The sequence below is a fragment of the Physeter macrocephalus genome, chromosome 11, assembly GCF_002837175.3.
Source record: "Physeter macrocephalus isolate SW-GA chromosome 11, ASM283717v5, whole genome shotgun sequence".
In the NCBI taxonomy this organism is placed as follows: Eukaryota; Metazoa; Chordata; class Mammalia; order Artiodactyla; family Physeteridae; genus Physeter; species Physeter macrocephalus.
Window position 1 is genome coordinate 160,652,217 of NC_041224.1, and position 18,403 is coordinate 160,670,619.

The 18,403-nt window shown below is 35.1% G+C and overlaps 1 protein-coding gene across 6 annotated transcripts in view; it reads right to left on the reverse strand.

The window, feature by feature from the left end:
• CEP128 (centrosomal protein 128) overlaps positions 1–18,403 on the reverse strand; it is a 455,483-nt gene that overhangs the window by 400,436 nt on the left and 36,644 nt on the right. For 5 of the 6 annotated variants that reach the window (XM_055088664.1, XM_055088663.1, XM_055088662.1 and 2 more), the window contains 3 exons: positions 4,939–5,065; positions 3,746–3,864; positions 478–569 (listed from right to left, as the gene is read on the reverse strand). In XM_055088664.1, coding sequence (XP_054944639.1) covers positions 478–569; positions 3,746–3,864; positions 4,939–5,065 — 338 coding nt within the window. The remainder of the gene's footprint in view (positions 1–477; positions 570–3,745; positions 3,865–4,938; positions 5,066–18,403) is intronic. The other variant, XM_055088665.1, reaches the window with a different exon arrangement.

Here is an 18,403-nt window from a genome sequence, read left to right on the forward strand (position 1 = left end):
TACCCAGAATTGACAAAATTGCAAAAACTGGGCAGACATAAACAACTAGCTTTTGAAGATTTCAGCTGAAAGATAAAATGTCAGATTCGACAATGGCTCATGTCAACTGACGATTCCACATTATGCTTTTATTTGCTCCGATGTCGATCAATGGGTCTCTCTCTCCAATGTATTTGCAAATCTACCTCTTTACTAAGGTCTTGCAACATATCTCTCCATAATGTCAACATGAAATAAAGTGTTCTTAAAAATATGAAATTTTTGTCTAACACTAATTTTTGTCTAATTTGTCTAACACTGAGTCATGATACATTGTAAATTCAAAGGGTTTTGAACTGTTCTATGAATATACTTTAAACTACTAGTATAAAAACATAGCACTTTTTTTTTGGAAATTCATGTAAACATGTCAATTATAGAACCTATTTTATTCTTCTAATAATTCATCCCTCAACAAAAATCATATTCAGCTTTTACCGGCTTCTTCTGGCAAGTTCCCGGTTGAAATCATCTCCAAGGCGAACTTGTTCACTGCTGAGGTCTCGGAGGGACTGATGAAAAGCATGAAACTAATAAAAGCAAAACAAAGTTATCCATTTAGGATTCTGTTGAATTCTTCCATGAATATTCACTGAGGGTAAGAAGAAGAACTTGCTCTTTGCAATAATACCCATATTTTATAATGTTATCAAGACCTAATAAAATTTTTTCTCTCGAAGAAAAGTTTTTAAAACTATATGTAACATTAACCATTACATCCTCTATAGTGCAGTATTTCACTCTTTATAGATACTCTCGAAAAGAGATCTGGAAACTTTTTCTGTAAACAGTACAACAGAATATATTTCAGGCTTTCAGGTTCTATGGCCTGTGTCATAATTACTCAACTCTGCCATTATAGCTCTATGGTCTGTGTCATAATTACTCAACTCTGCCATTATAGCACAAAAGTAGCCATAATCAAATAAGCATGGCTGTGTTACGGAACTTTATTCAACTAGACCACATTCCTCAGCATGCCAACCCATGCTGCCAAGAAACCCTTGTCCACGTGCATGAGGAACCATGAACAAGAATGTATGGAGCAGCACTGTTCATGACGAGAACACTAAAAACAAACCAAAGTCCATAAAGAATGAAATGGAGATAAATTGCAATATATTCCTCCAGCAGAGTATCACACAGCAGTGAAAATGAAATGATCAAACCTACCTACACTCAGAAAACAAAACACTAAATGGAAAAGGAAAGTTACAAAATACACACTGCATTATTCCATCTATATAAAGTTTAACACAGGCAATACTAAGCAAGATATAAGTAGTAAAAATATTTTTAAAAATCAAGAGAATGATTAACATAGAAGGGCTTCCCTGGTGGCGCAGTGGTTGCGCGTCCGCCTGCCAATGAGAAAAGTTTTTAAAACTATATGTAACATTAACCATTACATCCTCTATAGTGCAGTATTTCACTCTTTATAGATACTCTCGAAAAGAGATCTGGAAACTTTTTCTGTAAACAGTACAACAGAATATATTTCAGGCTTTCAGGTTCTATGGCCTGTGTCATAATTACTCAACTCTGCCATTATAGCACAAAAGTAGCCATAATCAAATAAGCATGGCTGTGTTACGGAACTTTATTCAACTAGACCACATTCCTCAGCATGCCAACCCATGCTGCCAAGAAACCCTTGTCCACGTGCATGAGGAACCATGAACAAGAATGTATGGAGCAGCACTGTTCATGACGAGAACACTAAAAACAAACCAAAGTCCATAAAGAATGAAATGGAGATAAATTGCAATATATTCCTCCAGCAGAGTATCACACAGCAGTGAAAATGAAATGATCAAACCTACCTACACTCAGAAAACAAAACACTAAATGGAAAAGGAAAGTTACAAAATACACACTGCATTATTCCATCTATATAAAGTTTAACACAGGCAATACTAAGCAAGATATAAGTAGTAAAAATATTTTTAAAAATCAAGAGAATGATTAACATAGAAGTCAAAATAGCTGATAGCCCTTGGGGAAAGGAGGAGTGTAAAAGAGGTTTGGGGTGTATTATAAACGTCTATTTCTTGGTCTGGGTGGTAGTTACATGGATTTTTCATATTGTTGTACTTTTAATGGTAAATATGTATGCTATACATGTATGTGTAGGCTATAATTTATAATAAAAAACTAAGTTATACAGACTTGCAGAAATAACAAATTGATTCATTTCAACAAATTCACATTGTGCAACTAACCAGTGCCAGCAACTGTGCTGGGAAACAAGTGTCATGGGAGACAGACATGTAAACAGAACCACAAATGCTGCACTGGGGCATTAAGAAAGTACACAGTGATATGGAGCTAAAGGTCATCGTAAGAAATGGACTAAAACAAGGAAGAACAATTAAAAAGAAAGGAGTGGAGGTAATACAGCAGATGAACAAAAGACCATTCACTTAGGTTTTGCCGTGATGATTTTCCAGCTTTGCAAAGCAGAATCCTAGGACTCATCTTTGACACCGCCTTTTCACTCATTCCCACCCTCCCCAAATGGTCATCTTCAAGACCTTTCATTTTATCCACCAAATAGTTTTTAAATCTACCACTTTCTCTCCAACTCCATTTAACCTAATCCAAGTGGCCATCAGCTCACACCCAGAACACAGCAATATCCTTCTAATTGGTTTACCCACACTGACTCAATTTTCTACACTAGAGCCAGAGTGATCTTTTCAAAGTAATTGTCACCCTCTTACATGGCTGTGCATGGTCTCAGGGTTTCACAGTTCTTTAGCCACATGGCCTTCTTTAAATTACTCATAGGTGCTATCTTCCTTCCTGCCAAGGTATTTGTTCTACCTCAAATGACTCTTACTCAACTTTCGGATCTCAGCTCAATCAGCCTTTCTTTGGGAAGCCTCCCCTAACTGGGGCAGGTCCCTCTATAAACACTCTTATAGCCCTATGCTTCCTTCCGTTAGAGCACGCATCTCGGCTTATAATTATGGGTGTATTTACATACTTTTTGATTAGTATCTAGCTCCCCCTCTAAATTGTAAGCTCCATGAAAAGGCAAGGTTTTTGCTCATCACTGTTTCCAAGCAAAAGCACTGTCCCAGGACAAAGGCACTAAATAAATAAAATGAAAGAGTAAGTAATATTAGGATATTGTTCTCTGCTCTAGGCTTTATCACATAATCCACACTAGCAAGTTGCACCTACCAAAAAATAACACTGTCAAGGAAAAGTTTCTATAAGGCGTCTTCTAATGCACTTGGTTCTGTTATCTCTTTATCTTATGTTATAATAAGGGAAAGCTACAGATGAGTATCCTAACAAACTCTGAGTCCTCAACCTTAAAACTACCAAAACAAAGATGTCAAAGTCAGCAACATCTCCTAGTCCTTATCTAATTAATTTAGCTACCCAAAGCAATAACAAAAAAAAATTTTTTCAGCTCTTGCATAGAAGTTTAAAGAAGCAGAAAAAGAAATATGGCTATAGAACTAATTAAACTCACTTTTAAATGTTCTACAAAATATAATCCTCCATAACAAAATTCAAAATAAATGTATGATGATGATCAACACATTGAAAATAAAATACTTTACTTGGCTTAAAAAAAAATTACAAAGTTAGTGATGATCAAACTCTTAGTTAAAATACAGCCATAAAATTCAAGTGTTAGTGATTTAAATAGAAATGCAAGGAACCAGACTACAGAATGGGTACAAAATACCTGGCCCATGTCATCAGTCTCCCGAACAAATCGGACACCAGTTCTGGACCTATTTCGTTTAATACCCTGTTGATCCCCATAGTCCTTCAGAGGTGAGGTAGGTGGAAAATGGTGGCTCTCTTTACAGAAGAAAGAAAAGGGAAAGGATTAAAAACACCACATGAGAAGAAACGATCTAAAATTTTACTCAGGAAATACACAGCAGACATGGATATATACATGTGCCCTCAACCTGGATTATTTCCCACAGACAATCACAAACAAATATCTTGCTGTGGCCATAAAATTCCACAAAATTGGCACTTATCTTGCTCTTAAAGCAGATAAAATGAACAACTGAAGTAACGTGGAACTAGAACACATCAAAAATTCTAATTGGCTGTACTTTTCAAAGAAACAATATAGTATTTTCTCTTACATAAAAATAGTAAGTTGCTAAAGAAAAAAAATAACTTTTATGACTCCCTAAAATAATACTAATAAAACAGAATTTTTCAAATAACAAATTATCTAAAATCTGAATGGTGTTTAAAAATCAGTATAAACTAAACTACATAAAGAAATATAGCTGATTGTGACTTTTACTCATTATTATCATGACCAATAACAATATTAACAACACAAGCTACTAATGTTCACTCTGTCTAAATCACCTCTCTTCACTGCAGACTTTTCTAAGTCTCTTCTATTCAAACATGAACCTCAGTGCTGTAGGAAAGTATAATTATATGCAAACTAAGTGTTATCACCTTTTATGTAGCCATTGAAATCGAGCTACACACCAAGGATAAAATTCCCCTGTTATTAACAAATGTCACAGGATATTTCATAATGAGACTTTTGAAAAACTATGAACCTAGGACAAGACTTCTAATCCAGAAAGTACACCACACAGTAAATCCTATTTGTGTGTGTTTTGACTGGAGGCAGACAATTAAATAAGGTTCTGTCAGGTGAAGCTCTACATGGTCCACAGAGCCTGAGAAGAACAAAAGTAACAGACTCAGAATATCAAAGTCCCATTGAACATACTTCAAAATATTCACTCTAAAACCCTGACTGCATCTTCTAACACCCTATTTGTATGATTTTATGTATGAATTATATTTGTCTAAATACTACATGTATTCAATATGCACTTCAGGAATATTTTAAGACAAAGAAAAGGTTTTCAGAACATCTGAAGAGTTTACCTGTCACAGTGCCACCATCGAGGTCACTTGTACTCAGACTTGTAACAGAAATACTTCTCCCTCCTGAGTTTCTCAATAACCGTTTACTCCGCAGTTGGCCTATTGATTGTTCCAAGCTTTCTTTTAACTAAATTAAAGGATACAATGAAGGGAGATTTATTCTCTTTAAAAAACTTCCAGATACAAATAGTCTAGAGATTTTAAAGCTATTTATGAACTATCTGGGTTCCCAAAGAGAATTTATATCAGAGAAAATTTTGAATTAAGTTATGTTAATAGAAATATAGAAATAGTAAACATAAATATTTTAAGACCCAATTCTAACATCTGGTTTTAAATAGCATCTGTCACTACCTATTCCATCTTTCTATTACCATCAGATTGATGTGCCACCCATGCTTAGAAACATAACAAGGCCAACACATCTGAAAAAGAGAAAGCCTTCCTCTCTTCTAAACATTCCTTCAGAAACCTCAGGTCTATAATAAACAGGAAAATGAACAGCTGTCACAGTGACTTCTGCTTTGAAAAAAAAGTGCACCGCCCAATTCTGTACCAGAGTAGCTTTCATTCATTCAAAGATTTCAAATACCGGAAAACCATGTGGTCAGATGTTGGACTGTTAGTACAAACTAGGATCACAGTTGTCCTAATGATCTCTTCAGGTTATTAGGGAGGTAGCCAGCAGGGAATATAAGACAACATCTTTTAAGACCTAAAGAGCTACAATAAATAAAATCACGCTTAATACTGAGAATATCATCCAGAGCTGTACAGAACTAGCGACCTGAAAAGAGGATTCAACTAAAACCCAAAGGAACAAAGAGTAAAACTTAGGAAAATCCACATACCCTGAATTGCTGAGAAACGTCTGGTCTAGACATTTTAGCCAAGGATGAATAAAAAATAATATTAATAAAAATAATGTATGGATCCAGAAAACAAGTCATCTATAACTCTTTAAAGAGAATGTCAAAACAAAACAATTGATTGAAAAGAGAGGGCTTCCTAAATTCAGCCAGAATTAAAAGGTAGAACACCACTTATAGAGGGAATAAGTTGGTTTCCTTGGGGAACTGTGCAGAAAGAAAGTAGCTTCAACTGAAGGAAGAGCACAGCTGAAACAGAATATGACTCACAAATGAGCAAATCCTTTTTCACTTTGGTTGTTTGGACTTAGCTGTTCTGGAGAATCAAGGTTAAAATAGTCTGGATTAAAAGAAGTAGAGTTAGAATTTCAACAGTTTATCTCTATTACCACTCTCATTTCTGAAAAAAAACAAAGAAAGAAAGAAAAAGCTAATATTTCCATGCCTTCTGTTCCCTGCTTCTCTAAATTGGTGTATGTACAATACCATCCTGCCTGAGTGTTCACCAGCTGTAGGACCTAGACTATCAATCCAGGAAACATACAGATGAGGCCTGGGAGAACTAAGGTCTACCTGGAGAGTAATTTATACACAAGTAAAATAAAAAACTATGTTTAACATGTAAGTAGTCAAGAGGTCTTACACAGTGAACACAAAATAGCATATCAGTAATCTATGACAAAGAGAATAAAATTGTACAATGTTAAAATTAAAAAGCTCAAATCCAAACTGTTACATGAAAAAAGGACTAGAAAGGTAAAATGACTTTAGATCACACAAGTTAGTGACAGTACCAGCTCTACTAACTTTTCCTGTGTTTATTATTTGCCTCTTTCAAGCTAAGCCTTATGTCAGTATCCCTTTTTTCATAGTTTTTTTTTTTAATTGAAGTAAAGTTGATTATCCTTTTGGAAGTAAAGTCAGCTGACATTTCTAATTATTGCTTCTTTTTGAAGGTAATTTGCCCCTTACAGCTCTGGCTCTGTTTAAGATTTTCTCTTTGACTTTGAGTGTCAATGGTTTTACAATGATATGACTATGTACAGCTTTACTTGTAGTTATCCCATTTCTGACCCATAGAGATCATGGTATCTGTAGCTTAATCTCTTTCATGTGTTGTAAATTTTCAGCCACATCTCTTCATTCTTTCTGCCTCATTCTTTCTTTCCTCTCCTGGAAATCCAGTTGGATTTAGGTTTTATCTTTTTTACCAAATCCCATGGGTCATTTATGCTCTTTTCTGTATTGTTCATCCTTTCATTCCTCCATTCTTCTTTTTGGATATATTATGCTGGTCTATCTCTCAATTTATTAATTCTCTCTTCAACTGTATACAAGCTGTTACTTAATCCATCTGTTGATGGTTTTTTCTAATTTATTTGTTTGCTTATCTTAGTTATGTTTTTCAGTTTCTGTAATTTTCATTTTTTGTTTTTTTTGGTTTGGTTTTTTTTAGAGTTTTCAATTCTTTGTCAAAATTCTCAATCTTTTAATTTCTTGAACAGGTTAATCATAGTTATTTTATAATCTCCTACTTGTTTCTGTTGTCTGTTTTTTCCCTTGGTTTTCAGTCAACTCTTGTATTTTCTTATGCCTTAATATTTTTTTTATCATGTGATAGACATTGTATATGAAAACTGTAGAGTTATTTAAAGTTCTGGATGATGACACTTTGCTTCAGAAGGGATTTGGGTTTGCTTCTATCAGGAAGTCAGGCTAGGGTCACTAGGAAACCCAATGTACCTTAATTCATTAGAACTGAGATGATTCAAAGCTGGGCTTCTGTCCCCATCAGCAATGGTCAATTTTCAATTTATCACTGCTCTTATTTTCAATTCACCATTTTTCCTAGGCTATCACCCTTTGGGGTCTCAATCAAAAGCTGGAGGGTTCCTGAACTCCAATTTTGGTCCCTCTAGCCTCTTTGAGTCTACAGATAGCTCTAATCTTATCTGCTTCTAAGCCACCTCTTTTGAAATCAGCTACTGCCTTGACAGAGAAAGAGTCCCAAATGTAGGACTCTTCCTTTTGGACTTCTATTTTTGCCAGATTTTGACTATAAAATTCCTCACTGCCTTGGTAGTTCTCTGATGGTTTCATAATATTATTTTTTTACATTTTTTTCGCCTTTCCAGTTGATCTGAATGGGAGAGTTGATCCAAAATAATCTTATCTACCAATGCCAGGAGCAGAACTTGCCAGCATCCTTTTTATGTGGGCTTATTTGCTAACAAATACTGAGCTATAACTAAAAGCTGATTAAGAAGATGAATTTTCACACACACATGCACACACACAATATCACTGCTAACAACAACAAAAAACTCACCATGGAACATATGGGAAAATATTGCAGAACAACAGAAATGATACATTGCCCCCAAAATCTAGGAGGAATAACAGACGTTGGAAAATTGATCATTTCAGAAATAAGATAAAAAGTTAGACAAACTATTTGGCAACCTTTTTTTTTTTAATTGAAGTAAAGTTGATTATCCTTTTGGAAGTAAAGTCAGCTGACATTTCTAATTATTGCTTCTTTTTGAAGGTAATTTGCCCCTTACAGCTCTGGCTCTGTTTAAGATTTTCTCTTTGACTTTGAGTGTCAATGGTTTTACAATGATATGACTATGTACAGCTTTACTTGTAGTTATCCCATTTCTGACCCATAGAGATCATGGTATCTGTAGCTTAATCTCTTTCATGTGTTGTAAATTTTCAGCCACATCTCTTCATTCTTTCTGCCTCATTCTTTCTTTCCTCTCCTGGAAATCCAGTTGGATTTAGGTTTTATCTTTTTTACCAAATCCCATGGGTCATTTATGCTCTTTTCTGTATTGTTCATCCTTTCATTCCTCCATTCTTCTTTTTGGATATATTATGCTGGTCTATCTCTCAATTTATTAATTCTCTCTTCAACTGTATACAAGCTGTTACTTAATCCATCTGTTGATGGTTTTTTCTAATTTATTTGTTTGCTTATCTTAGTTATATTTTTCAGTTTCTGTAATTTTCATTTTTTGTTTTTTTTTGTTTGGTTTTTTTTAGAGTTTTCAATTCTTTGTCAAAATTCTCAATCTTTTAATTTCTTGAACAGGTTAATCATAGTTATTTTATAATCTCCTACTTGTTTCTGTTGTCTGTTTTTTCCCTTGGTTTTCAGTCAACTCTTGTATTTTCTTATGCCTTAATATTTTTTTTATCATGTGATAGACATTGTATATGAAAACTGTAGAGTTATTTAAAGTTCTGGATGATGACACTTTGCTTCAGAAGGGATTTGGGTTTGCTTCTATCAGGAAGTCAGGCTAGGGTCACTAGGAAACCCAATGTACCTTAATTCATTAGAACTGAGATGATTCAAAGCTGGGCTTCTGTCCCCATCAGCAATGGTCAATTTTCAATTTATCACTGCTCTTATTTTCAATTCACCATTTTTCCTAGGCTATCACCCTTTGGGGTCTCAATCAAAAGCTGGAGGGTTCCTGAACTCCAATTTTGGTCCCTCTAGCCTCTTTGAGTCTACAGATAGCTCTAATCTTATCTGCTTCTAAGCCACCTCTTTTGAAATCAGCTACTGCCTTGACAGAGAAAGAGTCCCAAATGTAGGACTCTTCCTTTTGGACTTCTATTTTTGCCAGATTTTGACTATAAAATTCCTCACTGCCTTGGTAGTTCTCTGATGGTTTCATAATATTATTTTTTTACATTTTTTTCGCCTTTCCAGTTGATCTGAATGGGAGAGTTGATCCAAAATAATCTTATCTACCAATGCCAGGAGCAGAACTTGCCAGCATCCTTTTTATGTGGGCTTATTTGCTAACAAATACTGAGCTATAACTAAAAGCTGATTAAGAAGATGAATTTTCACACACACATGCACACACACAATATCACTGCTAACAACAACAAAAAACTCACCATGGAACATATGGGAAAATATTGCAGAACAACAGAAATGATACATTGCCCCCAAAATCTAGGAGGAATAACAGACGTTGGAAAATTGATCATTTCAGAAATAAGATAAAAAGTTAGACAAACTATTTGGCAACCTCATTTTAAAACTCTCAAAAGATATATCATAAGCCATTGAACAGATGAACAGGCTAATACATAAAAGAGCAAAAAAATGAACTGTAAAAGGTAAATGAGTGAGATGAAGATTTCTTTTAATCACTCCTACAAACATCATGGCAAAAAACAGATCCTCCACCTAAGATACAAAACTAAACATGTAATAAAATTAGAACCTACACTTAAAGTAGCAATAATACAACAGACACAGCACAAAATCTAGTCATGATGTACAAAACCAATTTGATAACTCCTAAAATACAAAAACCAAAAGATAAAAAGATATACAATTTGTTTTAAACTCTTTAGTATTATAACTTCTAATTAGGTGCAAAAGCAAATCAAACTCGAAATTACATAAAAACAAAACAACACTAATAAAATTCAATTTAATATTAATTTATAATACTATGATGGATAATGCTATTTTGCTGAAACTAAATCAGTGTTCCACACAGACTGTGGTACTGACTGCAATGGTGCAGATTCTAAAAGTTTATCGTGAATACCTCACCACATACCAAGTGTTGATTCCATTTCCCCCACTTTCCCCTATATAAACTACCACAAAACCAGCATCACAGAACATGTTATGACATATTTTCTCCTCAACTTGATACAAATGTACCATTTACATATTAGGTCTATTCTTTTATCTCTGTTCATTTGACATTAGACTAAAACAAATGAAGCATTACTATAATGTACCAGTAAGAATAAAAATAAAACTTGGGCACTGACATTGAATGGCAATACTTGTTTGCAAGGTAGTTTATCCAAATTGTTAAGACATGCTTTTAAACATAGAAGTCAAGTGGGAAATCTCTCTATAGCCAAAGATGAAATAATTTGGGCATCAATAAAAATATTAACTACAATGGAATAAAGCAGTTCAAATATGAATAAATTTGTGAGTTAATGATACTCAAGGAGAAAAAAACAGTCACTGGTCACCAGCAGAGAATGCTAGGGAAATAACTCATTATTTTGGAAACTAGTAAATAAATTTAAAAAATTTTTAAACTGTATAAGCTTTTAGATTAACATTAACATAGCAAATTTTAAAATCCTCATAGAGGTCTCTGAAAGCCCTGTGACATCTCTGTTTGAAAGTCTGAGTTGAGACAAAATATAAGTCAAGCTTAGAGAATCGAAAAATACATACAACTCAGAAAGACTGACTATACTGCACCCCAAATCTATGAAAAGAGATCATCCAGGCAGCAATGGGTACTCCATATAAGAAGTGTGATCATTAAAAACATCATAATTCACAAGGACCAGAGGAAAGCCTAGCAGTACTTTCCTCAGCGCTACTCCTTTTGTTTCTGTTCCTGTTGACATATTTCACACCCTAATATTTTATTTTGAGGAGGAAATAAGATAATGTATATAAAATAATTAGAGCAATGCCTAGGGAAGATTAGTTTGTTGAGTAAATGGTAGTTTTTACTGTGATGATTACAGACAATGAACATAAGAGCAAAAGTAAATGAAGAAATGGGATGTTTTAATCTGGAGAAGCTCTTTAGAAGAATGTCATTCCCTAAAAATGACTTCACTGAATTCTTCGAGTTGTATATCTACAGGCTCTTAAACAGCAAAAATATCAATATTCTCACTATCAGCTATTTCTTTTTAACCCCACATCTAACTCCTCCATAATATAATTCAAATTTCATTCCAGCATTATCACTTTTCATTTCTTTGCCACACTTTCACCTTTTTGACCAATTCCTTTATTATTATTATTTATTCTTGTAAAATAGCATGCAGGTTTATCATTGGGAGGCAAGGAGGTATCACAACTATAATTTTCACTGTCTGCGATCCATCATCAACAGACTTAAAAAGCAGCAATTTGTTATTTATACAATATGTGTGGACTGAAGAGCCAGCAGCAAAGTTTGTCCTTTTTGCAGTTACTCATCGTTAATATACTGTTGTGTTAGCTGAAATATGAATTGTGTTGTTTGGGGACTGGTGTTATTTGACCAAACAGGGGTAATGAAATTCATGCACATCGAAACCATGCAACAAGGACCAACTGTCTACTTTTCAGAGTCCTAAAATAGCTGCTCCATGCATTCGGAGAGGTTTTATAGCTGTATTCAGTGGAAGAGTATGCTAAACTCCACCTCACCTGGGACCAGAACTCTGGTTTGTTTGTTTAAGTAAAAAAATATTGACTTCCCAAAATTCATTAATAGCAAGCTTCTTGACCAGTTTCTGGGAAGTTACGGTTTCCAAGCAACTGTAAACAACTAAGAAACTAGGCACCAACTTCACACACACTATCAAAAATGCCTAAGAAATAAATCATATTCAGTAAAATTTGACTTCAATAAGACGAGATGAAAAAAGGCAAAGAACCACATGGGTAAACTTCCTTGGTCAATTTACAGTTACTTATACTAATAACCAGTGTATCTCACGTATTCACATTCTCAACAAAACTAATCACGTCCTTGACTAAGCTCACTGTGAGAAAGAGAAAAAAAATCACACTAAAACTAGTCACTAGGAAATTCTTAAAAGATATCTACCATTACTTCCACAAAGAGACCATAATAAAAATAAAGTAGGAACAGTGATTACTCACACATAAATGCAGTAGCTACCAAATATTCAAATAATTAGCTTACATACAAATGAAAAACACAACTTTAAAAAAAAGAAGCCAACAAAAACCTTGATAAAAATTCTAAATGATGCAATACAAAGTCAGCTTAAATTCTGGAAACCATTAAAGATCCTATTTCGTTTCTCCAGATACTTTCTTATTCCAAAGTATCCCTTATTTTCATACTAAGAAAATATATCCCTTAACATAACACAGATTATACAGAAATGCATGCAAAGTATAGGTAACCGCATTCACTTAGCTGCATAGTTGAGCAGAAATTGGAAAATTCTGAATATTTCATCTAACCATTTAGTTTTGTTTTCACCTGATAGTAAAGAGTCAGTATTTAGCAAACATTCACAATGTATATAGCACTGGTGACTATGGAGACAGTTTGTGTAGTAAGTTTAGATATACCTATAATGTTGACATTAGAAACAAAAAAAAATTCAAGTACTTTGATTTACAAATGTTAGGGGTCAACTTGGCAAAATCCAGGGCAAAAGTAGAGGCATAAAAGAGGTCATTTTAAAAAGTTTGTCCTGGGTAATAATGTGAACCGTAGGCACATTGATTAAGTGCTTTCTGCTTGACTTTCCTTCACTGCCTGTTTCTCCACAGAATGCCAAGCTTGATCTGGCAATACACTGCAAAATAGATTGGTTGTAGAGTTAATTTTATCAGCTCTATTTTGGTTCCTTACAGTCTATTAAAACTAGAACAAAGAGAAGGAGGAGGACAAAAAAGGAGGTGGAAGAGGTGGAGGAGGAGGAGAGTTTTATAAAATTAGAGTGCAAATTTATGGTTTGCATACTTTTCTGGTCCCACCATCTGCTGCTGAAATATATTTTTTAAATGGTTGCTGCTATCTTATTTTTTATTTACCAGAAAGATCATTAGCTCTGACTGCTATCCCTAACCTCTCTCCATAGGCTGATTTATGGAAATATAAGTCTATACTAATACTTCTGAAATTTAGAAATTCCTTTTCAAATGATACATCGTATTTATTTATGTGACTATTTTATTTTTAAATGAAATCTCATATATTCAAAGCCCATATAGCATACATATTCTAACAATTTTTAAAATTTTTTAAAGTATTTCCATATAATATTCTGAATGTTATTAAATGAGCATACATGGGGGCTTCCCTGGTGGTCCAGTGGCTAAGACTCTGAGCTCCCAATGCAGGGGGGATGGGTTCAATCCCTAGTCAGGGAACTAGATCCCACATGCTGCAACTAAGAGTTCACATGCCATAACTAAAGATCCTGTATGCCTCAACCAAGCCCCAGTGCAGCCAAATAAATAAATAATTTTTTTTTTAAATGAGCATGCATGGAAAATGGAATGTGCTCTTAATAGTACATTATTGTATTTTGGGTGGACAGACAATATAATCATGAACATAAGGGGGAAAAAGCAGCATTATGTATGCTGTCTAATTTAGCATATACTTTGAAGTCAAAACAATCAGATACACCTATCACTGTGAACGTTACAACACATTATGTTGTTTATAGTCACAAAAATACACAAAAGAAACTGAAGTTAGGCCCAATGAATTCAAGGAAAGGAAAGGAAGAGTACTGAGTTCCTATAACATACCAAGTACTTAGTGCCTATAATGTACCAAGTACTTAACCTATATTAAGAACATAGCAAATACCTGAAGATAGGGATTACTGGATGAATTAAAGAAGTAACAAGAAAAATGTTTATCAAGTGTCTAAAACAGCGTGACTACTTCAATAAATGTTAGTTATACTAAGGCATATATAATTATGTTCATTTTTCAGATGATTAAACTCAAGTTCAGAAAGGTTTAATAACTTGCCCAAAGACATTGAAATGGTTTCTAGTGGAAAAAAATCAGGATTCAATTTTAAGTCTGACTCCAAAGTCTACTTTTCCACTAGCCTCAAAGCAAAATTTTGTAAAAATTATTCTTCTGTCTAGTAGTTTCATGAGAAACTTGGCAATAAAATTTTATACATAAGACTCTAAGAACCTAATTCCTAAGATCTGAAATATATTTACAAAAAAAGGTCCTAACAGAATTCAGTTGTTCCATTACAATTTCTTACCCATAGATTCTCACTACTTAGCACTGAAGTTGTTAAAAGATGGAACAGTTCTCACTTTTAGGACAATTAGTAGAACTCAGCCAGAGAGAAAGGGATGGGTACCTTCAGCTGTGGGATATTACAAGTGGCTTGTGCCTGGCTCCAAACCATTAACATTAAGCTTCTGGGCTGTCACTACGTATATTTGACAACTGAAATCCACTGAAAAGAAGAAAAAACCTGAACTTTATTATTTAACATTCAAATTCTTCCAAAGTTCATATATGCCAGATGGTAACGTCCTATTACTCCCAAAGGAAAATTTTAATCAGAGTACTTAATTAGAAGAAAAATTACCTATTAATGCAAGCCTCTAAGCTCTAATTTGATTTCACTATATTTTAACCACTCTTTACCTTAAAAATGTACTTAATGAATCTGCTGATTTGAATCAAAAGAACTGTATCTTTCTTTTATACCAAATATTAACTACTTTAGCCTCATCAGCTGCAGTCCAAATTTTCACTGCAGAAGGTATTAACTTTTTATGTTGAATATTCCTTCTTGAGGGCATTCCATTTTTATGGCATTAACATAAAAACAGACCTGTTCTCTCATGAATAGGAACACACAGCTCTAGAAATGTTCTAAACATTAAGCTAATCGATTGCACTACTTAACACAGGAGCATATGTTCCAAATATTCCCAGTAAACTTTCATATAAAACCAACCCCACAGGTCCTCTTTGGACCAAATGTTCTCAGACCTCCCAAGAAATTTACAGCATGAGAAATAATGCAGGATGACACTTACTTAAGGTCATGAAGTTCACTAAGACCAAAGATCCTAAGTCATACTATCCAACTTAATATGGCTCATTGGTTGGGCCAGCTACAAGAAAGGCTTGTAAAAAAAAAAAAAAATCAGTGGTTGTTACTTAGGAAGAAGGGGGAAAGCAATGCTGGTGTAGGCAACCTTCAGAATCCACCACACTGCCTTAAGTGGCAGCTAGAACAGCCAACTTTGGCAAGCCTTCAATGCCAATCCTAGCTCAGCATCAGATTTCTTCCCATTTTGTTTCTGTATTTGTTCCATCTAACTCTCATTTTGGACATTGCACCAGCTATAACATTAATGACTTGTGTGACAATGGGCTTTGGTTTTTCAATCAGTTAAGATAATTTCCAGAATCTAGTTTATAAATGTAAATTATATAACCCTTCAAACTTTGAATCCAAAATCCCAATTTTCAGAAAAATTAAATTCATATCATCATTAAAATGTGAGCAAGCACAACTCAATGATGTGAATGAATCCTGATGCTGGGTTTTGGGATAATATCCTATCCTTGGCTCTGTCACTGACTAACTGTGAGACTGTGGGCAAGCTAGTACCCATTCTGTGCCTTAGTTTTTTTATCTTGTAAACGAGGACACTAATAGTATCTACCTAATAGGACTGTTGAGAGAATTAAATGAGTTACCACAAAAAAAAAAAAAGGTACCTGTAAACTAAGCTTATGAAGATATTCCCAAAGAGAATATGAAAATGTAGGTGCTACTTCTCTATGAAACACCACACACCCCATTGCTGATCCTCTAACACTGCTCAACTCCTCACAGAGAGAGGCCTTCACATATTACAAGCAAATAAATAAATTTAGAGTTGGAAAAAAGAATCAAGAAAACAACAGTGAGATTATGTACATTTCAAGAAAAGGTAGTCAAAAAAGTGACTCATCATGACTCCTGACCCTTACAAAACCAACAGGAATAATTCTCACAATTCTCTTGTTAGGGCAGATCGTCTCAGGAGGAAAGCATTGCAATGAATATTTACACAGCCCCTCACTCACTGGTGAATTATGTTCACAAAACTGAACCTCCATAAAATAAATATGTAAGTTCATACACAGTTGACCCTTGAACAACATGGGTTTGAATGGCACTGATCACATGCGGATGTTTTTCAGTAGTAAATACCACAGTACTACATTATCCAAGGTTTGTTGAATCCATGAACACAGAACCACAGATACAGAGGATCTGCAGAGAGGGAGGAACCTCAGATACAAAGGGCCAACTATAAGTTACACACAAATTTTCAACTGTGTGGAAGACCAGAGCTCCAAACCCCATGTTGTTCAAAGGTAAACTGTGTATCACTGGTATCCATTTCCTGAGGTTTAGCATTAGTATCATTTATAAAATCTAAGTTAAAAATAAAAGTTCTTGAGATAGCCTCATCCACCAGAGGGCAGACAACAGAAGCAAGACGAACTACAATCCTGCAGCCTGTGGGACAAAAACCACATTCACAGAAAGACAGACAAGATGAAAAGGAAGAGGGCTATGTACCAGATGAAGGAACAAGATAAAACCCCAGGGCTTCCCTGGTGGCGCAGTGGTTGAGAGTCCCCCGGCCGATGCAGGGGACACGGGTTCATGCCCTGGTCCAGGAAGATCCCACATGCCGTGGAGCGGCTGGGCCCGTGAGCCATGGCCACTGAGCCTGCACGTCCGGAGCCTGTGCTCCACAACGGGAGAGGCCACAACAGTGAGAGGCCCGCGTACGGCAAAAAAAAAAAAAGATAAAACCCCAGAAAAACAACTAAATGAAGTGGACTAGGCAATCTTACAAAAAAAGAATTCAGAATAATGATAGTGAAGATGATCTGGGACCTCGGGAAAAAAATGGAGGCAAAGATCGAGAAGATGCAAAAAATGTTTAACAAAGACCTAGAAAAATTAAAAAACAAACAAACAGAGATGAACAATACAATAACTGAAATGAAAACCACACTAGAAGGAATCAATAGCAGAATAACTGAGGCAGAAGAATGGATAAGTGACCTGGAAGACAGAATGGTGGAATTCACTGCTGCAGATATAGGGGTCCCAGAAGGAGAAGAGAGAGAGAGAAAGGACCAGAGAAAATATGTGCAGAGATTAGAGTCAAAAACTTCCGTAACACGGGAAAGGAAATAGCCACCCAGTCCAAGAAGCGCAGGGACTCCCATACAGGATAACGCCAAGGAGAAACACGCCGAGACACATAGTAATCAAACTGGCAAAAATTAAAGACAAAGAAAAATTATTGAAAGCAGCAAGGGAAAAACAACAAATAACATACAAGGGAACTCCCGTAAGGTTAACAGCTGATTTCTCAGCAGAAACTCTACAAGCCAGAAGGGAGTGGCAAGATATACTTAAAGTGATGAAAGGGAAGAACCTACAACCAAGACTACTCTACCCGGAAAGGATCTCATTCAGATGCAATGGAGAAATCAAAAGCTTTACAGACAAGCAAAAGCTAAGAGAATTCAGCACCACCAAACCAGCTCTACAAAAAATGCTAAAGGAACTTCTCTAAGTGGGTAACACAAGTGAAAAAAGAGACCTACAAAAACAAACACAAAACAATTAAGAAAATGGTCATAGAACTTACATACCGATAATTACCCTAAACATGAATGGAGTAAATGCTCCAACCAAAAGACACAGGCTTGCTGAATGGATACAAAAACAAGACCCATATATATGCTGTCTACAAGAGGCCCACTTCAGACCTAGGGACACATACAGGGGATGGAAAAAGATATTCCATGCAAATGGAAATCAAAAGAAAGCTGGAGTAGCAATACTCACATCAGATAAAATGGACTTTAAAATAAAGAATGTTACAAGACACAAGGAAGGACACTGCATAATGATCAACAGATCAAACCAAGAAGAAGAAGATACAACAATTATAAATATATATGCACCCAACACAGAAGCACCTCAATACATAAGGCAACTGCTAACAGCTGTAAAAGAGGAAA